Source organism: Lissotriton helveticus, chromosome 9, assembly GCF_964261635.1.
Source record: "Lissotriton helveticus chromosome 9, aLisHel1.1, whole genome shotgun sequence".
Taxonomy (NCBI): Eukaryota; Metazoa; Chordata; class Amphibia; order Caudata; family Salamandridae; genus Lissotriton; species Lissotriton helveticus.
Genome location: NC_136070.1, coordinates 181,648,200 through 181,670,977, shown reverse-complemented (window position 1 = coordinate 181,670,977; position 22,778 = coordinate 181,648,200). Strand labels below are relative to the sequence as shown.

The 22,778-nt window shown below is 45.5% G+C and overlaps 1 protein-coding gene across 3 annotated transcripts in view; it reads left to right on the top strand.

Annotated features, from left to right (window-relative positions):
- Positions 1 to 22,778, top strand: part of CDKL1 (cyclin dependent kinase like 1) — a 333,969-nt gene that overhangs the window by 61,015 nt on the left and 250,176 nt on the right. Inside the window, exon 1 of one of the 3 annotated variants that reach the window (XM_078659720.1) lies at positions 19,192 to 19,326. The exons of the other annotated variants lie outside the window; for them this stretch is intronic. Within the exon in view, the coding sequence (XP_078515846.1) occupies positions 19,309 to 19,326 (18 nt within the window). The 5' untranslated portion in view covers positions 19,192 to 19,308. Of the gene's footprint in view, positions 1 to 19,191; positions 19,327 to 22,778 lie in introns of those variants that run through there. 3 annotated transcript variants of the gene reach the window in all.

Here is a 22,778-nt window from a genome sequence, read left to right as displayed (position 1 = left end):
ATGTGCTAGTGCATGGAGAAAGGACAGGACTGCACTGTATTGCATAATTACTGTGCATTCCTGCCCTTACACTTTGGCTTAGGACAGCGCAATAAGATGACTTGCTACACAGCCTTTTGCCAAATCCCCAAAAATGAGAGCCATTGTCTTCTGGCTTCAAAGGGGGCTGAGAAAAAGGAAATTAACCTAGTCAGTGGCTAAAGTCCACTATGTGTGACGGGAAAGCCTGGGTTCAGATTCTGCATTTCCTGCATGACTAAATTGTGTGATCTAAGCCAAATCAATTTACTTTGTTTCTAATTCTTATGAAAGTGACATTTGTGAGCACTTTCAAGTAATTCATTTTAAGATGGACTTTGTGCAAAACAAATATTTGTATTTTTTATTAGCCTGTGATGTTCCAACATCCATAACAATAATGGTCATGATGTGAAGGACACTTTACTTTGTTCACTCACGGTGTTTTCAAGAGGAAGGATTAATGAATGTTTTAAAGTTCATGTTTAGAAACTTTCATTTCATATACATGTCAATGCAATGTTGTGCTCATATGTACTAAATTGAAACACTACCATATGTTTTTATTATGTTTTTATTGTATGCTAAAAGAGATTACATAGCAGGATAGTAGTTAGGTATGTAGCAGCAGATTCCACCATACATTTACAGAAGAACAGTGCCCGGCTACATACATTAATGAAGTTAGCACACTATTTTAAAAATGTTCTGTGTGACAGACTTACCCATAATAAACTGTCCTTCCACATCTCCCTACCTAGTTGCCACTGCCTTTCCTATTAGCACAGGGAAGCCTTCCACCAAAATATCCAACGTCTGTGCAATAAAATATTTTCTTGGACGCAGTATGTAAGGAGTGTGGGGCAAGACTCAAAAAACAAAAGAGGGTCCCTGGGTTCCAAAATGTAGGGAGAGGAAGGCAGGGAAAATCACAGAACAGAAATAACAAACCTCCCCCTAACAATTAAATAATATATAAGTGACTCATCCTAAAGTAGAAATAACATCACTGTCCCACAGATAGTATTCTTTTCTTAATTTATTTTATCCCAAAACTTTTTTTTGAGGTTATATATATAAATTCAGTTATAACAAATTTGAATCATTCCTATACATAAAATCTCTGAAGCAGCCCCATCATGACATGGAGTCTGGGGCAAGACCAAAGCAAATTGGCATCTATTTGCATATAATGAGGATATGCAGCTGCGGCTCCCAGGTTTATTTTGAAAATTCATGGCAAGTGTAATGTAGGTGCACTTCAGAATATCAAATTGAATATCCTTAAAATGACAGCCACAGGATATTTTCAGGGGATAGTCCAATATTTTTCCCCATATTGTTGAATGGTTTAGCCATATCAGTCTCACAGAGAGAAACCCTGGAATAGTCTCCATGTTGCAGGAAAGCTCTGTAAACCCATCTGGTCAGTTTGTCGGTAGTCCCTGTGGTGTAGAGCGTCTGGCACACCTCTTGTGGGGATTGGTGTTAGATGGTGGACATGAAATAGTGCATTTAATGATTGTTTAAGTTGTTCGTAAGTAAGGAGTTGACCTGGGTGAGATTGTAGTCTACTATAAGGGTTTGGAAAGCTAGTAGCTCACTGTCAACAACCAAATCCCCCAATTTCGAGAGGCCTGCAGCATGCCACTGATGGGGTTGCCCTGAGCTTAACTGTCCTGTGCGAGTGGGAAGGCCTAGCAAAGGTAGTGCAGGAGCATAGGTTTTCTTTGTGTTATTGAGTTTACGGTTTCTAGTAAAGCAATAAAAAGCTGTGCATAATAACCCCAGGTGGCGTTCTGTAAAATGAGCAGTAGGCCCTCCTTAAAGTCTTTATAGGTAAACCCCATCTCATGCAGGGGGTGGCCAGACAGCCACCCATTGGTTCTGTGCAGCTAAACAATAGTGTTCTAAGTACAGAAGGGCTAATTGACCTGCAGTCACGGGTAGCTTTAGAGAGGAAAGAGTTACCCAGAGGCGTCCCAGCCCCCAAATCAGACATGGGACGTGTCTGAGGAAGGAACTAGTGATGAGCAGGGAAAGGTTTGCTAAATAATACAGTAATCGAGGTAGCACCACCATCTTCACACGTGCCACGTGGTCCATTACTGAAAGAGGAAGAATAGACCAAAAAGCAAATTGGGCACGGAGGGACCATGTCACTGCCCACATTTCTATCCAGCAAATACTTGTGTGGGAATGGTAGATATTAATCCCTAGGTATCGAAATATAACTGATTCCCGGTTCAATCTGGGGTATGATTGTAAATAAATAGGAAAACACTACCATATGTTAAATAAGCTGTTTTTACATTTCAAAATCTTTATCATTCTCTTACACTTTGTGTAATTTACATCCTAAATATTTTGAAGATTCTACCTGCATTCAATTCCGAATAACTTTATGTGGTCCATGATTGAACCATAAAAGCAGACACACTCATAAAATGCAAAAAAGAATTCAAATCAACGGTAGCGACTCCAATGCATTTTACTGGCTTGTGAATAAACATCTAAAACATTATGCATTGATCTCAGTCTTTATATAAATCATTAGAATACAATTAATCTCATTCATACTGCCACATGACCGTTTGCTGACCGACAAGTCGGGGGGAGGCATAGCCTGCATACACCGTAGCAATATATTGGTAAGCAGAACCATCTCCCCATTATTCAAGTCATGCGAATACATGTGGCCTTAACATCACTAGCAAGGGTAAACCTGTTTGCTCTATGCATACCATCTATCATCCACCAGGTGAGAACCTCACCTTCATCGAACACTTCATGGACATGGTTTCATCTTAAACGGAGCAACAATTTACCCAAATATTTCTCGGAGATTTCAATCCCCATTGGGATGACCCTTATGATACTGCAGTGAACAGTCTTAAGAATTTCCTGGCTGACCTACAACTAATGCAATTCTGCAACATCCCAACACATGACAAAGGATCGATCCTGGACCTAGTAATCTCTAAATCAGACTCCATTCAGCTAGATTCAATCCTACCCTGCGACTGGTCTGACCACCACATTATCACTTTCACCATTAAGGACACGGAGAAATTGAACTCAGCCCAATCCACAAGACCAAAAGTCTGGAAAAGAGACCTGAATAAAATTAAACCCAACTCCCTGCCTTCCTTACGACCATGACTTCAATAATAGACGAGGTAGCTCCTTTGCAACTAAAAAGAGTCTCACTGAAAGATTCCAAACCTTGGTTTAACGGCATACTCAACGAGGACAGGCGCTCACTCAGAATTGCAGAACGGATCTGGAGATCAACACCATCAACCTACCACCTCATGTCTCTTAGGACAAAGAGGAACGCATATTTCCGCAAGATCAAGCGCACCAAAGCTGATTTTTTCAGCCTCCAACTTGACCAGGCAAGAAACCGTCCCAAAAAACTCTTTGATCTGATAAAACCCCAATCTAAGGATACACCCCAACGACCACAAGACTCCGAATACTCGCAGCCAAATTGTGAAGAATTCTCCACCTTCTTCTCCCTGAGGACTGACGCCATCAAGAACGACCTCCTAAAGGATCCAACCTTATACGCAAGACCGAATACGCTACCCTCTCTTGCCCCTAGTCCTACGCCTGGCCAACTTTCATAAAAGTCCAACCCAAAAAAAAATGCAGACTGGTCATCATTCTCCTATTACTCTGAAGATGCTCTAGGCAAAATTCTCAGTGCATTGAACCCAGCTAACCACTCTTCCGACCCGCTTCCGGCAAACGCAGTCAAAGCCCTTACTCCACTACTTCTGCCTCTCTGGTCCAAGATCATAAACAGTTCACTTAAGCAAGGATGCATCCCAGATACCCTCAAAGTGGGCCAGGTCTCACCCATTCTTAAGAAGCCCACGGCAGACCCCACAGATCTAAACAACTATCGCCCTATCTCCAATATCCCTACCGTAGCCAAGTTGCTGGAAAAATGTGTGCACCTACAGCTAACCAAACATATTGACCACTTTGACCTTCTCAACAAACACCAGTCAGGTTTCCGTGCTGGCCATAGCACAGAATCAGCCATTTATTTATTTATTTATTTATTTGAAGCTTATAAAGCGCTCGGCTACCTCCAGCGGAGGTGTCCCGGTGCTAAGATTACATGAGAATCCCCATTGCACGTACCCAGAATCACATCATACTGAGGAAAGGAAAACACAGCAAACCTGAAAGTACTGAAGATCTAGTGTTTAGTGAATAGCCAGGTCTTAAGTTTGCGTCGGAAGGATGGTTCGGATTCAATGAACCTGAGGTCAAGAGGAAGGCTATTCCAGAGCTTGGCAGCAGTGACGGTGAAGGATCTGCCGCCACTACGAGAAAGCCTGAATCTTGGGACCTTCAAAAGATGTAGACTGTTGGATCTCAGGTGTCTAGCTGAAAAAGAGATCTTCAGACGATTTCTCAGATAGAACGGGCCAATTCCATGGATAGCTCGGAATGTCAGGGTCAGAATTTTAAAATCTATACGTCGGGCTATGGGGAGCCAGTGAAGCTCAGTCCGGTAGGCTCTGACCGAGGTGCGGGCAGGAATATTACCAATGAGCCGTGCTGCCGCGTTCTGAACAATTTGCAGACGGTCAATTAGGTAAAAGGGGGCACCTGCATAAAGACTATTAGCATAGTCCAGATGGGTGGTGATAAGAGCCTGGACAACTGTTTTGCGAGATGATTGAGGGAGGTAGGGGAAAATTTTCCTGATCATGCGCAATTTGGAGAAACAAGCCCCTACAACTTTATTGACTTGAGCACTTCCAGATAAGGAGTTGTCAAAGGTAAAGCCAAGGTTACGGGCTGCCTGTACAGGGGTGGGAGGCGGATTCAGCACGGTAGGCCACCAAAGAGTAGCAGGGGGAGGGGATTTCTTGCTGAAAAAGAGGACCTCCGTTTTGTCAGTGTTAAGGGCAAGGTGATTGGCTGACATCCAGGTGCAGATATTGCCAAGGCAGTTTCTAAAGTTGGAGAAGAGGGAGTCAGAGTGGTCTCTAAAGGAAAAAACAAGCTGAGTATCGTCAGCATAAGAGACCACCCTGACACCCCAGGACTCTACTACCTTGGCAAGAGGGGCCACATAGGCATTAAACAGTAAGGGGCTCAAGGCAGAGCCCTGGGGTACTCCACACAGGAGGGGTTTGTCCTCAGATTCAAATGGGTGCATCGTAACCCTCTGAGATCGGCTGGACAGGAAGGATTTAGTCCAGGCCAGCACTGTCCCACCGACCCCTAGCTGTTGTAAACGGGTGGCAAGTATATCATGGGATACAGTATCAAATGCAGCGGATAGGTCGAGGAGGACCAGCATGGCCTCCTCGCCCCTATCCACTGATTCTCTGATAATCTCAGAGACCTCTAACAGCGCCGTCTCGGTGCTGTAGCCGGTTCTAAAACCGGATTGGGAGTCGTGTAAAAGCTGGTTTGACTCTAGATACTGCGCCAACTGTTTTTGTACCACTTTCTCCAGTATTTTGGCAGGTTTGGGCAGGAGTGATATGGGCCGATAATTGCTAAATTGCAGGGGGTCAGCGCCAGGTTTTTTCAGTATGGAAATTAGCCTCGCCTGCTTCCACACTGAGGGGAACTGGCCGCGTAGCAGGGAGGCATTCCAGATGGAGAGAAGCGGGTTAACTAAAATGGGTGCAAGAATACCCATAACTTTGGCCGGGACAAGGTCCAGAGGAGAGCCAGAATTTACGTTATATAGCAGAGATAATGCTAGGTCCGGGTTCAGCTCACTGAAGGAGTTGAAAGAACACGGGAGGGAACATGAAATGTCTTCAAGGCAGTTAGGCGGAGCCATAGCAAAGGAGGAGGAGAGTTTGACTATTTTCTCCTGAAAGTAATCCGAAAGTCCATTACACAGAACCTGAGTGGGGATACATTGGGATTTTAAGGCAGGAGGGTTGGCAAAGTCTTTCACAATAGTGAAGAGGGTTTTAGAGGAGTTCTGCGCCTGAAGAATAAGATTGGAGAAGTAGGCTCTCATAGAAGAGCGTTTCAATTTGTGAAATTTGTTCCGGGCAGATTTATAAGCCAATTTGGCTAAGGGGTCATAATCCAGTCTCCATTTGCGTTCCAACTGCTTACATTTGCTTTTTTCCTCGCGAAGCATAGGGGAAAACCAGGGGGCGGAGGGACGTGTTCTGGAGGAAGTAAGAGAAACAAGAGGGGAAACGGAGTCAAGAGCAGTGGAGAGGGTCGAGTTAAGTCTCATAGTTTCTATGTCGAGAACTTCCAGCTGATTAAATTGAAAATGAAGATGGGCGTCCAAGGAGTCACAAGTGACTTTGGACCATTTACGACCTCTGAGTCTGTTGAGGGGGGGGGGGGAAGGAGGGGAGGGGGCGGTGATGGTAAATAAAATAAGAAAGTGATCAGTCCATGTCAAGGGGGAGGGGGGAAGAGTGAAGATGCCAGGATGATTAGAAAAAATGAGGTCAAGTGTATGGCCTGCTATGTGAGTGGGCCCTGTAACTAATTGGGGCAGGGTGAGTCCTTGTATAGTTTCTAGCAGGGAAGAGGCTTGTGTGCTAGAAGGATTGTCAATGTGGAGATTAAAATCCATGACACACATCATCGATGATGCGCTGCAAATACTCGACCAAAATAGAGCTTGCCTACTCATCCTACTTGATCTCTCCTCGGCCTTTGACACGGTCAAGCACGCAAACTTGCTAGACCTCCTGAAACACAGAATGAACCTATCTGGTGTAGTGTTGAGCTGGTTCACTTCTTTTCTCCAAAACCGGACACAACAATTCAAAGTCAATAACACCCTGTCCAAGCCCGTCCCAGTAACCCTGGGTGTACCGCAAGGATCCGCACTATCCCCAACACTGTTTAATCTCTTCATGGAACCTCTCACCGAAATTCTATAATCCTCTAACGTGCAATATCACATGTACGCAGATGATACACAGCTATACCTCAAGATACACACCCTAGAGGACATCAAATTACTTAACACAGCTCTTAAGAATACCCAAACATGGCTGGTAGAAAATCATCTTAAATTGAACGCCCTCAAGACCGAATTTCTACTAATAGCTCCGCCAGCTCAAATCCCGGAAATGCAAAATTTGATCAAACATATCACGGCGTTTAACGTACAACCTACCATTGTGGACTCGGCGAAGTCACTTGGAATGACTTTAGATAGTAACATGCAAAAACATATCAGCAATGCTACAATGGGAGCTAACTTCCAGATAAACACTTTAAGGAAACTGAAACCCTTCCTGCCACATAATGACTTTCAGCAGGCAGTTCAAGCTCTGGTTATCCCAAGAGTGGAATACGGTTGTGTCTCCCTGTGTGGCTTACCCAAAGCATCAACTGCACCTCTCAGAGCCTCTATCAACGCCGCAGCAAGACTCATAACTGGATCTAAACGCAGCTCCCACATCTCCCTGGACCTTCAATCCTTGAACTGGCTACCCCTTGAGGCGAGAATTCATTTGAAAATTGCGTGCATGTCACACAAAGCCCTACATCAAAAGACACCCAGATACTTGGCACAGAAACATACGATCTCTGGTGGGGCCAGATCCTCAAGAAATGCGGAAAAATTACTTCTGAAACCACAAAAATTCCAGAAGAAAAAACTTAGAACAGATCCTTCTCTGGGATGGCACCCAGAATTTGGAACGCCTTACCCCCAGAAACCAGACTTAACCCGTCCTCTACTTCTTTCAAAAAGGAAATTAAATCCATCCTCATGGCCCAATATACATGACTAGGGTCTGCTGAATCCCTGTATGAGATGCTACCGCGCTCTCAACTACAAGACACTTACTGATGCTAAATCTAACTATGCTGCTTTTTACTACATTTTATGTACATTTAATTTGATATATTTCTGTTTCCTGTATAAGTAACATTTATTGTATGTACAGCGCTCTGATATCCGCTAGGATCTTGTTCGCGCTTTATAAAACTTTCCAAATAAAATAACAATAAAATAAAATAAAATACACAGAGGCAGGACTCCTTATCTAAAGGCTGTTGGAGATAATAGTAAGCCTGAATGCAGTGCCAAATGTTCCTACATTTTAGGAACGGGACCAAATACCTATAACTGTACATTTCTAAGTTGGTGCCCAAGTGGGAAACAAAGCAAATATTTGATCTGATCAACTCTAAAACGAAACAATAATGAACACCCCCAATGCCCCTCAGTGGTCCATAAATAGTTTGTGGAGAAGATTTCAGGATTTAAATGTAAATAATTTGCAACAGTTGTTTTTAGGTTTTCTACATTTAACCTATTGCCTTGTAATTGGGTGGGCAATAAAGCTTGTACTAGTTTCCTATCAGGGATGGCATGAGGTGTTCAATCTAAGAAAATACGGGACAAGCCTATCTTATCAAGTGATTTATTAACATACGCCGGCCATGGTATAGTAAGCCCCTTATTTCAAGCCAGGCAGTCATTTATTATGTCTCTGGTTAAAACCATCTCCTCTTTTTTCCAAAAAATGACCACAGTAAAGGCAGTTTAATACGAGTGAGCACTTAAATAAATCAAATTCAGTTCCTTATGGCAAAGATAATGAAGGGTAGTAAAGGGGATTTCCTGAGGAAATATTTTTTTTCCCTCTGTACTATTACACAGTAACCTATTCCCCCTATTTCTGCCCCATATGAGGCTAGCGCGACATACTGGGCAGTATACATTTGCAGCGGGGGGGCTATACTTAGCCCTTAGTTAAGGCTAAGAAAAGATCCCACTGCTTGGACCAACTTTGCTCTGAATAATGTAATGTGAGGAGCCCAAGAACCCGAGTAGCTGATGGTTACACCCAAATGAGAAAAGGTACCAATGCTTGTTAGTCGATGGGATCCAGTTTGTATGGAAGTAAATTTAATGTGCTTAGGGACACAGGACATAATGAAGTATTTAGCATAATTAATTAGTAAGCAAGAGATCAGCCATGAACTGTACAAATGATTGCAATAGTGAGCGCAGCACATTAGGTGTGCGGGCCATAAGCACGGAGTCCTCCGCATACAATCCACATTCAACAGAACTGGTGCTGTACGCCATTTATTTTTGGAACATCGGGGGTACTTAATGTCAGTTCTGCACCTAATTTATTAATATAAAGAATGAACAGTAATGGCACAAGAATGCATCCTTGACGAATACCTGTCCTATGCAGATCTCATTTGAGTCCTCTCCATTTTGGCAAAGCCTGACTCTGGCCTTAGTGTTTGTATGTAAAGAAATTAGTAAATGCACTACATTTTGCTCTAGGCCCATTTCCAGAAGCAATTGCCACAACTTTGACCTGTTGAGACAATCAAATGCCATTGACAGGTCCATTTAGATGAGAAAAATAGAGGACTGCATGGCCACTATATATTGCCCAATTAGTAAGTTCAAATGTAAGTATTTTTCCACCAATACCAGTATGAAGTCCATACTGACAATCATTTAAGATATTGTTGTCTAGTACCCATTCCAGTATCCTATTATATAGGACCCTACCTAAGATTTTGGCTGGGATATCTATCTGTGATAAGGGGCAATAACAATGTGGTTTAGACCGTCCCCTTTTTTGAAGATTGGAACAATCACTGAGCATACCCAGGAACTTGGTACAGTCTGATGGCTTATATTGTTAAAAACGTTTGTCAGGAGGGACGTCCATAATTCAAGATTGCATTTGATTATGTTGATTGGGACGCCAACTGACCCTGGCGCTTTCCCCCCTTACTCTTCTGTATGGCAACAATCACTTCCTGTAGTTTGACCTGTAATGTTATGGGTGAATCTGGCGTTACTGACTGTTAGGGCTAAAGGTGATACTGGGGCAGAATATACTGCAGTAAAATGAGTCTCCCACGCTGAGCTAATGTGGCAACTAATGGTAGTAGTTGTCTTGCTAAGGGAGCGGATGCTAGATATGGCTCTCCAAAAGGATTTTCTATCATTAGAGTGAGCCTTATACAACAGGGTATCCCACTAATGGGAAATAATTTTATTTCTCCTCTTCTCCTTCTCCATTTTATATTGTTTACTCAAGATTGCTATGGCGGTATGATCCCTCTTGGTATTATTTAGAGCTTTACTTAGACGAGGGTTAGCCACAGAACAGTCATGGTCAAACCACAGCGGAGCCTGCTGCATAGATTTAGGCTGTTTGGAGAGGGACTGACTAATTCTAAAGCTCAGTGCGACAAAATAGTCAACTATCGCCATGTGACCATCTTTCCCCTCCAGGCAACCAATGACTAAATTAATATGCTCAGCAATTACCTTGCTCGGAAAATCAGGAGGGTCAGCTAGTTTCCAACATAGCCTCAAGTTATCAGTCGATGGTGATAAATCACTTAAGTGCAGCCAGGGTTTGGAAATTCTCCCTGAATGAAAAAGCAAGGGCTATTTCTATTGGGTTGTGGTCCTCGAAATCTGTACTAATAACAGTACCATAATGTAACATATTAGTTACATTTTCGGATACAAACATATAATCAATCACTGAAGAGCAATTTCATCCCCTGTAAGTGGGGAGCGCTAAATGATTAGTGCTGGTTATATCAAGTACATTACACAAATCCGAGGAGATAAGTAAGGCTTCCAGTTCTTTGACTCTTCTATCCGCCCCAACATCACTATCATGCATATTCCTCCTACAATTATTGGACAACTTGACATTAAAATCTCAGGCCAAACATAAATACATTTATTATCTTTTGAGTACTCCTTTTTCCACAATGGTAGAAATACAATCAAAAGGACCAAGAAAGCTACAGTTTGGGACATTAGTAAAATCATTATTATAAAAATGTATAAAATAAAGAGATAGAGCCCCCTTGAGAAGAACCACCTGGGTGTCACTTTGTTTTATTTTTATGGCCTCTGCATATCCGCCAAGCATAAGGCTTACTATTTATTTAGGCCTCCAGATGCTCGGCATAAGCAAGAGGGAATAGCCAGGACACTAAAACACCGGACACCTGAGCAAACTGTGTATTTTGTATCCCAAGTTTCCTGCAGTAATAATATATCATAAGGTTATATAAACATATTCCATTCCGGAAGGGCCATCCTGGTGTGTATCCCAGCTATATTCCAAATCAATATTCGAAGTGGGCACTTCGAATACGAGACAGAATTGGCGCGCCCCTGGAAAGTGTGTTCTAGACACTGTGCACAGTGGCATTTGAGACTGCAGGAAGACCTAGTGTCCAATGCGCCTTGGGAGAGTGAAGGGGGTGTGGAGGGTGAGGTACATTGCGGTAACATGTTTTGGTGCTCGGTTGTGACCCTTCTTCCATTAGATTTAACAATTCCCTTGGGTGTTCTGGGCCCACTTAGTCAATCAATATCACCGTAGTCCGAAAGAACGGCATATCTGTTATTGCAGGACAAGTTTAAGAAGAGCTGGGGCTGTGGCTTGAAGAATGATAAAGAGAACAGCAATATCTTCCAAGGGGGTCAGGCCCCTGCTCAGCCTTCACAAGCTCAGCCAGGGGACCATTGCACCAGAAGAGTTTGCCAGGGTAGGTGGGTGCTGCTTGTGCAACCTCTAGACAATGCCTCTTCTGTTTTCTCTCCTCTCTGCTGAGACAGCTCCCCAGGTGTGCAATACTTCAAAATTTGCAAACATTCGTGACAAGAATTTTCAATTCTATTAAGGACTAGGAGGCGAGGATTATGCTTTCTCATTTCTTTAATGAAATGCTCAGCAGCCAATAAAAACAAAAACTACAAATCCCATGAACACTTGGGAATGACCATAGAGATTACACTATATAAGGTCCAAACACTAGTCCTTCTTCCTCTTTCTTTGGGGAAACAGTTCAACATCGAAAAACAATCCCAGGTAGAGCAACAACAACAGTTCCAAGCACGCTGCCGAAATCCAAAGGATCCTGTAGCAGATGATGGAGGAATACTGGGCCCGAGAACTAGGAGACATAGGAGACTCTCGAGGAAGATCAACCACATCATTTCTGATCTGAACCTGGAAAAAGATACAGAGCCGTAATATCCAAATAATGGAGAAAAAATCAAAGCAAGTCAGGGGGGGAAAAAGAACAAGGAAATATAGATCTGCAACAATATGCAAATATAATACAGTACATAACAATGCTACATAGTCATAATAAGGGTGGGATAATCCTCGCCTCCTAGTCCTTAATAGAATTGAAAATTCTTGTCACGAATGTTTGCAAATTTTGAATTCTATGTCAGGACAGGAGGCTCTGATTATGCTTGTTTAAAGCTCGTCCACCACAACAGAAGCAACACTAACAATTGGTTTATAATAAAACTGTTTGAAAACAGAGTCTGAAGACCAGTCTGCAGCTCTCATAATGTCAAATAAAGTAACACCCATGGAATAAGCTTTTGAGGCCATTGCCCCTCTAGCAGAATGTGTCCCAAACACAGAAACATCAATGCCCGCCTCAGACATGAGCCAGCGCACCCAGCGAGCCAGAGTAGCCGGTGCAACAGGACGGAAAGGCTTCTGCAAGGCGATCAACAACTGACCTTGCATGTCCGTACGCAAAGAAGCGGTACTCACCTCATAATCCTTCAAACACTGGACAACACAAAGATTGGGATGATCAGGAAAAGAAGGACATGTTATGGAGGAAGTGTTGGATTTAGTCCTCCTAGAGAGAGTGAAAGTAACACCCTCAGGGGTGAAACTGCGACCCGCAAGGTCTAAAGCGCGAAGATCCGAAACACGCTTGCAAGAGACCAGACACAGCAACATGGACAGTTTTGCAGACAACTGTTTACGGGACAACAAAAGATTAGAAGGCCAAGCCTCCAAAAACCTCAGGACAACCGAAACATCCCACAAAGACACATATTTCGGTGTGGGGGGTTTCGCAAGACGAATCCCTTTAAGCAGTTTGGAAAGCAAATGATGTTCACCAACAGGTTTACCATCAATGTGGACATGGCCCGCAGAAATAGCAGAACGAAAACTATTAACGGTCCGATAAGCCAGACCGGACGTGGCCAAGGAAGTCAAAAAATTAATGATTAGACTGACATCCGCTGAAACGGGATCAACTTCCCGTTGAACACACCAATCACACCAGCGTTTCCAAGCTCCTCGATACCGCTTGTGGGTATTGGGAGACCAGGCGTTACTAATGAATTGGGCAGCGTCGCTAGAAATGCCAGGGATCGACCAACGATCCCCGAGATTCGCCATGCCAGCAACTGGAGAGTGCCGGAAAGAATGAGGGGATGCGGATCTCCGAGAGGATCCTGCAACAGATTCCACTTCAGGGGAAGAAGGAGGGGAGGTGCGCAACACATCTCCAGGAGAACCGGGAACCACGCTTGAGCCTTCCACAAGGGAGCAATCAGAATCAGCTCCGCTCGAAACCGCTTGGTGTAAGCAAGCACTCTGGGAAGCATCATGAACGGGGGAAACGCGTAACAAAGAGTCGATGGCCACTGTTGGAGAAAAGCGTCTGTGGCCAGAGCTAAGGGATCCGGTCTCCAGCTGTAAAACTGGGGAAGTTGCGCGTTGAGGCGAGAGGCAAACAGATCCAGGTGACACTGGCCCCACTGCCGAAGAATGGCACGGAAGACTCGAGGATGAAGTCTCCAGTCGCTGAAATCCCGAAGATGTCGGGAGTGCCAATCCGCAACTTGATTGTTGCGACCCGGAAGATACTCTGCAATAACCGTGATCTTCCGGTGTAGGCAAAAATGCCAAAAATCCTTGGCGATCTCCGCTAATATCTTGGACCGAGTCCCGCCCAGCTTGTTGACATAGCGGACTGCGGACACGTTGTCCATTCGGAGAAGAATGCAACAACTCGTCTGTAGGGAAGAAAAACACCGTATCGCAAAGGAACCCGCCAGGAGTTCCAGACCATTTATGTGGAGAGACAACTCCTGGGGTGACCAACGACCCCCTGTCGAGACAGACCCGCAACGGGCTTCCCAACCCCACTGACTGGCATCCGATTCGATCACCAGTTCCGGAGATGAACCGAACAGGGCTCGACCGTTCCAGGCCTCCATGTGGTCCAGCCACCATTGCATCTCCCCCCGCACCTCTTCCGAAAGAGGAACTTGATCCGAATAGCGGAGGCCTTTCCGGAGATGCTGAATCTTCAGGCGTTGCATCGCCCTGTAATGTAGAGGACCCGGAAAGATTGCCTGAATGGAGGACGCTAGAAGACCTACCACACGTGCCAACGACCTCAACGACACAGTCTGTTTGGAAATAACAGACGTCAATTCCCTCCTGATGTAACGGAGCTTCTGATTGGGCAAGAGAAGTTGGCAAGTCACCGAATCTATCTGAAAGCCCAAAAAATCGATAGATTGAGTGGGAACCAAAACCGATTTCGGAACATTGACTAGAAAACCTAGAGACTGCAAGAGTGTGATGGACCACTCCAGATGTTGCAGAAGCTTGAGAGGACAATCCGCCATTAAAAGAATGTCGTCCAGATATATGATCAGTCTGACTCCCCTGGAACGAAGATGCTCTACAACTGGCCTCAGCAATTTCGTGAAGCACCATGGTGCCGACGAAAGGCCGAACGGGAGAACCTGATACTCGTACCAACGCCCCAGCCATTGAAACTGGAGAAATCGGCGATGGGGCCTGTAAATCGGGATTGACAGATATGCATCCTTCAGGTCCAGACGGACCATCAATCTCCCTCCCGAAGGAGATCCCGCAGAAGATGGATGCCCTCCATCTTGAAGTGTCTGTAAACCACCCCGCTGTTGAAGTCTTTCAGGTTGAGAACTAGGCGAGACCCGCCTCCTTTTTTCTCGACCAGAAAGACTGAGCTGACAAAGCCCTTCGGATGGCGTTCGGTAGGAACAATCGCTCCTTTGCTGAGGAGAACCTCGATTTCGCCTGACAGACAAGCCTGAGAGTGACGGGAAAAAAGCATAGGAGGTGGAAGACGGGTCTGATGCATTGGGTGATAGAACTCTATCTTGAAACCCTGAACGGTTTCTAGCTCCCAAGCATCGTTGGAGATCATGCGCCAATTGTTCAGAAAAAATTGCACTCTGCCCCCCAACATCACATCGCATGCTTGAAGTAGGCTCACCTGTAGCTCCGGAATCTTGATAGTGGCCCTGGTGTCCACCAGATCGCCCTTTGCCGTATTGACCTTTTCCTTTACGGGAAGGGTAGAAATTGGCGCGAGTGGAGTAACCAGAGTCATACTGCCCACCACGCTGCTGCGAGGCTCCTCTCTGGGACTGCTGCTGCGACCCACGGCCGAACGACCGTCCCCGTTGTCGTCCGGCCTTGGCAAGAACCGGGCGCATGGCCCGGCGCAAGGACGCCTGTGCTTTATCAATTCCGCTGAAGGCGAACACAAATTCTTGTGAGCTCCTTCAAAAAGGGTTGACCAAATAAAAGGCCCTGTGCCTCCAGACCGGCCTCTGAAGTCGCCAATTCCGCCAATTTGGGATCCAACTTGAGGAGAATGGACCTACGCCGTTCTGCAGAAATCGCGCAATTAGCATTCCCTAGCATGCAGACCGCCCGCTGAGCCCACTCGATGAGCTCATCCGGGTTGACAGTTGCTGAAGCTTCCTTAGCTTTGAAGCCGAGATCTAGGATCTTGGAAAGGGGGCCAAGCATGTCCAGTAACTTATCCTGGCAAGACCTCCAGGAACGGTCCAGGCCCTTTTTAGGATCCTTTGAATATTTCTTAAGGTAGGTAACCATCATCGGGTCCACTTCCGGAGTCTCAGCTAAGTGGCCCGCAAGGTCCGGCCTCGGGCATTCGGAGCGAAGCCTAGTCCGCACTGGCGCTTCAAATGGCTGGCGAACATGCGCCTCAAGATAGGCGGCCACCTCCGGTGCGGGTAACCACGATGACGAATTAGGATGGACAATGTCCTCTGGCTCAAAATTCAAAAGGAGAGGACGCGCAGGGGCGTCAACAAAATGCTCCTTGCGGAGACGTTTTGTCGGAGGGGGAGAATCCTGACCTGAAGAGGTCTGAGCATGGTCTGACTCCTCCGTGCAGCGTGACGCAGAAGATTTGGGCTTTTCCGAAGTCAAAGTCTTCGCCAGTCTCTGAAAGTCTGATTTATGAGGGTTACGAGGCGACTTGGCGGACTTCTGGGATGGAGGCAACCAGCCCTGTTGAACAGCATATTGATTCAAATGACGTTTTAGAGGATTTATAGCTCTAACAAGCGCCTTATTCACTGAAAGTTGCACTCCTTTATCCAATTCCTCCACCAGGTTATACTCAAGAGAGTCATCCTCTTGTTCATCATAAAAACAGTCATCATCTGCGTCATAGTAATCAGCCATCGCACCAGAGTGCAGAAATTCAGTGCCCACAAGATGACTGGAACAGATATTGAGTATCAAAGATACAAATAAGGGGAAGTGACCACCCCAAAGCAGGCTAAAGTGAGGCTGGAAGAACCAAACTCAAGACAAAACAATTAGAATGTGGAGGGAGACAAGCCTGCCAACAAAATCACTCTAGGCAGAGCCTATGCACACAATAATAGCAACCAAAGCACTTTCCTGTGCTCCGGCGTAGACCGGGGTCGAAAGTTCAGGGCTGTGGGCGTGAGCGCTGGTGAGAAGCGTTCCTTCACTCGACCGGCGTGAGGAGACACAGCCTGAAGCCGGAAATAAAGCAGCGCGCATGCGCGACGCTGCTGCCGCTGAAACACCGGCTCGAGAGCGCTCGCGCTCTCCTAAGAAGCCGACAACCCCTGCTCCCACTCCACCAACGCAACCGGGCACAAGCGGCCAGGCGCAGGGAGGCGAACACACGCTCCCAAGAAGACACGCCGCAAGACGGACGCCCAAAACACCGGCACCGAAAGAGGAGCCGAACGAAAAGTACACAAGCACCGCGCACAAGATATACAAGCAGCGGAATGCAAGGCAAGTGTAAACAACAATAAGCTAGAACAGCAATATAAGCAAATGTATCATAATAAAGGTAAAGAGACTTAACTGGCTGCGGAGCAGCAAAGAAAGAGGAAGAAGGACTAGTGTTTGGACCTTATATAGTGTAATCTCTATGGTCATTCCCAAGTGTTCATGGGATTTGTAGTTTTTGTTTTTATTGGCTGCTGAGCATTTCATTAAAGAAATGAGAAAGCATAATCAGAGCCTCCTGTCCTGACATAGAATTTCCTATACTCATGGCGTAGCCATCTTGTCTGATGTTAGGAATTGTCCCACCTTGTTATTCTCTTTTTTATATGTATCCAGTTCTTAGCAACAGCCCTTTGAATCAGTTGCTATGGATCTCAATGTCATTCTCCTCGTTAGTTCTCTTTGATTGGTAGTCCAGGCTCCCAGTTCTGAGATAAATGTAGAGTCCTGCAAGCACACCCTAGTGCTGTGAGACCACAGGCATTAGATGTGAGACTGTCTACTACACCATCTGCTTTGCCTTATTAATTTTTTCAGGTTTAAAGTCAACTGGAGTTTGAGGTGAGTCCGATGTTTTTGTTCACCTTGTTTAAACTGGCAGAAGGTCATTTACATTAATGTGTCCCTAACCGTTTGCAATGAGTTTCAAAATGTGTAGAAACATAATCAAACTATTGCCGTTGCTTTCTCTTCTATAAAGATTGGGTACATTTGGGTAGGAGTGATGGTCTGGAACTGTGCTCATGGACATTCATTTATTATTGAACAAGGACGTAATGTGCCACCTGTATGTAGCATACCTAGAGGCAATCACAAAAAGACCATAGTGAATAAGTAGTGCTATGTAGAAAATAGTGAATAAATGCACTGATGACGTAGTGGGGTATAGCCTCTCCTTGGATGTGACTGAAATGTACCCTTGGTCTTGAATTTTTTCCTGAATTTTGACCCTTGCCCCTGAATTTTTTACAGTTCTGAACAGAATGTGCCTGTATGTAGATGGTCACCCTAATCTCCCTGTACATAAAAAAAAGTTATGTGAACCATGTGTAATTTAACTGGTGTTCATGTAAACGGCTCTATTATTTTCGGTTGAGTTTGTGGTATATAACACTGCAGAAAAATGTGCAGAGACAAAAAAAAATCTTTAACACAGAAGTGTCATACCTCTTAGTTCACTAATGACACTTTCGCCAACGAGGGGAGGTGGGGGGACATGAATGGTTCTAAGTTCATGTCTATAAACGATCTCTTTTAATAAGTACCTCTTAGTGCACTGCTTACAATATGATGTATTAATGTCAAAATACCCTTGTTAAATTTTGAAGAGACTTTATTCTTTTTTATGGGATGTTTGTTGAATGATTGACAAAGCAAACATTTGTATGGCTCTGCTGTTGCACTGGCTCTTAAAAGAGACAATGCAGAAGTTAGGCTCTGCTCTGGCTGTTATGGCGGCCAGCCCTCCTCTAGACTCAATGTATTAATGTCTGCCGTCCATAGGCACGAGACTACGGGAGGCGGTCGACACATTTCTTGGTGAATAGTGCCAGTGCCTCCTATGTTTAAAGATTTTTGATCAGCGTTAGTGTGGACTCCTTTTGACGCGTTACATGTTTGAATTTGAGCTTTGTCAAGGCCTCGGAAGGAGAAGATGCAACGACTTCTACGAAAGTACTGAACAATACCACAATGAGAGGTGCGTTCTGGTTGGCGGCGCTGGCATTCTTGGGAAGCGCGTGAGCAAGAATCGGTCGTTTGTGGAAATGAAAGAAAGACAAACGAGGCTCTGCTCCCCCGCGAGGCGCGCGCGGGCCGCAGCGCACCGGTGTTGACTCAACGTGTGGAGGCCTGCGCTGGCCCTCGGCCACGGCAAATAGCAACAGAGGCGCTTTATTGAGAAGCCGAGTGTTTGTTTTGGTGTGATAAGGGGTTTGGGATGCGTGCAGTATCAATCATCCCATCGGCAATAATGCTGCCTAGTAAATATTTAGTAAACAGGCAGTTAGTAACCAACCGGTCCTGTCAGCGACGCCGACAGAAGCGATATGGACAAATGACTTAAAACGTCGAGCAAACAGGTAGCGTTGTTAAGTGTGCGTGCCTGTTCCCAACAGAGGCGCTTCCTCGCCAGTGCCTCAGTTAAGCCTTGTTGGACATTTTTGAGGTGTTGGTAAGAGCCACAAAACTCCCCTATACATGAGACCGGAAGCCAAGGACGCTCAAAGATTGTATTGTGTTTCAAACGTCACAGAAGTCATTTAAACTTTCTAACGGTCAGTCGCTTCCCTTGAACGGATTCCTGCTTCCTCTTATTCGGATTCCTTCGAAGCGAATTGGTTGCTCTGTCTAACATTTTCGTAACAACCTTGAAAACGGGTGGCATGTGGACTCCATGCTGCACTCCAATAAGGTAGTGGCTTACATTAATTTGTCGTGAAAGTCATTAGACATGCACAAAAATACAACGGGCTTCTGTAAAGAATGAGGGCACGCAGAGATGATCTGAAGTTCACGTTTAATGTAAAGTAGAATGAACAACACACCAGGTGGAAGGAAGGGTGCGTACAGGTCACAGGCTCAATTAATATTGACAACTCAACTGCCAAAGCAAACCGTCAGCTGGCATTCTAGAATGCCAGCTGATGTCATGTGTGATGAGCGCGAGGGCAGTGACGCGCAGGGCAGGGCCGGGGGCTTAGAAGGGACAAGATGCAACATATGTAAATATCCAACTCAACACATCTCCTTATGGGGGGAAACAAAGTTGTGGTTTGAAATAACGAAAAAGGAGGGGAACAGTGGCACAGAGTTTAGTCACAAACAAAGTCTTTGTACTTGCTAGGCATCACCACACAATGACCATGTCTACTCATACAACTAGCTTCCCTCACGGTTTAAAGTTCATGGGTCGCACACTACTCGACCTCACCAGCGGGTGTAACCCAAGAACATCACGGTAGATGCAGTCCTTCTAGGCGTGTGCGCCTTTCGTAGATCTGGAAGTGTAGAAAGCAAAGTTGCAGCACCAACTCTGTACACCGGTGTTTCGGAATTATTGTTCCTCATCAGCAGAGTGTAGGTTTCTTCAGGGTTTGCTGTGCAGGCTGTCAAAGTATTAACAGGTCTGGTACCACTCATGGCGCGTAGGTGCGTTGTCCGAGCTCGTCAGCTCAATGGTTCGAGGGAACCATTTATAAGTTTAAAGTTCATGGGTCGCACACTACTCGACCTCACCAGCGGGTGTAACCCAAGAGCATCACGGTAGATGCAGTCCTTCTAGGCGTGTGCGCCTTTCGTAGATCTGGAAGTGTAGAAAGCAAAGTTGCAGCACCACCTCTGTACACCGGTGTTTCGGAATTATTTTTCCTCATCAGCAGAGTGTAGGTTTCTTCAGGGTTTGCTGTGCAGGCTGCCAAAGTATTAACAGGTCTGGTACTACTCATGGCGAGTAGGTGCGTTGTCCGAGCTCTTCAACTCAATGGTTCGAGGGAACCATTTATAAGTTTGAAGTTCATGGGTCGCACACTACTCGACCTCACCAGCGGGTGTAACCCAAGAGCATCACGGTAGATGCAGTCCTTCTAGGCGTGTGCGCCTTTCGTAGATCTGGAAGTGTAGAAAGCAAAGTTGCAGCACCAGCTCTGTACACCGGTGTTTCGGAATTATTGTTCCTCATCAGCAGAGTGTAGGTTTCTTCAGGGTTTGCTGTGCAGGCTGCCAAAGTATTAACAGGTCTTGTACCACTCATGGCGCGTAGGTGCGTTGTCCGAGCTCGTCAGCTCAATGGCTCGAGGGAACCATTTATAAGTTTAAAGTTCATGGGCCGCACACTACTCTACCTCACCAGCGGGTGTAACCCAAGAGCATCACGGTAGATGCAGTCCTTCTAGGCGTGTGCGTCTTTCGTAGATCTGGAAGTGTAGAAAGCAAAGTTGCAGCACCAACTCTGTACACCGGTGTTTCGGAATTATTGTTCCTCATCAGCAGAGTGTAGGTTTCTTCAGGGTTTGCTGTGCAGGCTGCCAAAGTATTAACAGGTCTGGTACCACTCATGGAGCGTAGGTGCGTTGTCCGAGCTCGTCAGCTCAATGGTTAGAGGTAACCATTTATAAGTTTAAAGTTCATGGGTCGCACACTACTCGACCTCACCAGCGGGTGTAACCCAAGAGCATCACGGTAGATGCAGTCCTTCTAGGCGTGTGCGCCTTTCGTAGATCTGGAAGTGTAGAAAGCAAAGTTGCAGCACCAACTCTGTACACCGGTGTTTCGGAATTATTGTTCCTCATCAGCAGAGTGTAGGTTTCTTCAGGGTTTGCTGTGCAGGCTGCCAAAGTATTAACAGGTCTGGTACCACTCATGGAGCGTAGGTGCGTTGTCCGAGCTCGTCAGCTCAATGGTTAGAGGTAACCATTTATAAGTTTAAAGTTCATGGGTCGCACACTACTCGACCTCACCAGCGGGTGTAACCCAAGAGCATCACGGTAGATGCAGTCCTTCTAGGCGTGTGCGCCTTTCGTAGATCTGGAAGTGTAGAAAGCAAAGTTGCAGCACCAACTCTGTACACCGGTGTTTCGGAATTATTGTTCCTCATCAGCAGAGTGTAGGTTTCTTCAGGGTTTGCTGTGCAGGCTGCCAAAGTATTAACAGGTCTGGTACCACTCATGGCGCGTAGGTGCGTTGTCCGAGCTCGTCAGCTCAATGGTTCGAGGGAACCATTTATAAGTTTAAAGTTCATGGGGCGCACACTACTCGACCTCACCAGCGGGTGTAACCCAAGAGCATCACCGTAGATGCAGTCCTTCTAGGCGTGTGCGCCTTTTGTAGATCTGGAAGTGTAGAAAGCAAAGTTGCAGCACCAACTCTGTACACCGGTGTTTCGGAATTATTGTTCACGGTGTTTCCATCTTTATCCTGTCCTTCTTCTGACTCTATGATGCCCTCTTTCCATGTAAAACTCTGTGCATTTCTGGTGACAGGGTCTAATTCTTTTGCAATAACTTCCTCTTGGTCCTGATCTTCTTCGGAAGGGCACCCGCTCATCCCGCCTGGCGACCCGGCAGAGCTGCTGGTCCTTATGTCTCTATTCTCCGATGGACTCGATATGCACCTTGTCACTACCAACCGCATTGCCATTGTAGAGGTATGGTGTAGGTGTACTGTTCTCCTCTCCATCCGTCTCTGACTCCTCGTCGAACAACCAGTCAAAGTAGTCTTTCTTACTTGTGTTCTCCTGTTCCTCATGCAGAATAGATCTTCCAGTGGTCTGATCGTTGGTTCTTTCTTCTTTTTCTCTCTCTGTGGATGTGCAAGCTGATAGTGCGGAAGCATGCTACACTTTCCCATCGCTGAGGAGGGCGGAATTGCAAAAGGCTTTCTCCACTACTAACGGTTGTGTAAATCTATTTTGACCCTTTTCAACAAATCCACTTTTCTTCACTCCCACTCTGTCTCCTTCTTTGATATTGATTTCTTTGCTCTTATGTTTGGCACCATACCTTTCCTTACAAGCGCTTTGTTTGCTTTGGATGCTTTCCCTGGCTGACGCACTCGACCAATTCTGCTCTCCTTGCGGTCTTGAGCCAACCAACATTGTCTTTGGATAAGGGTGTTCTCCCACTCATGAACTCGAAAGGGCTGAAGTGTGTGCTTTTGCTTGGTGCAATTCTGTATGCCCTGATCATCTTGTACACTTCTTTCTTCCAACACAGTCCATTGTTGTTTGCGAGTTGTTTAGTGCCTTTAATTACTCTATTGAAGCGTTCTACCGCCCCATTTCCAGCAGGATGGTACACCGAGGTTGTTTTATGTTTTATACCATTCCTATCTATGAACCTTTTGTATCCTCCTGAAGTGAATTGCTTC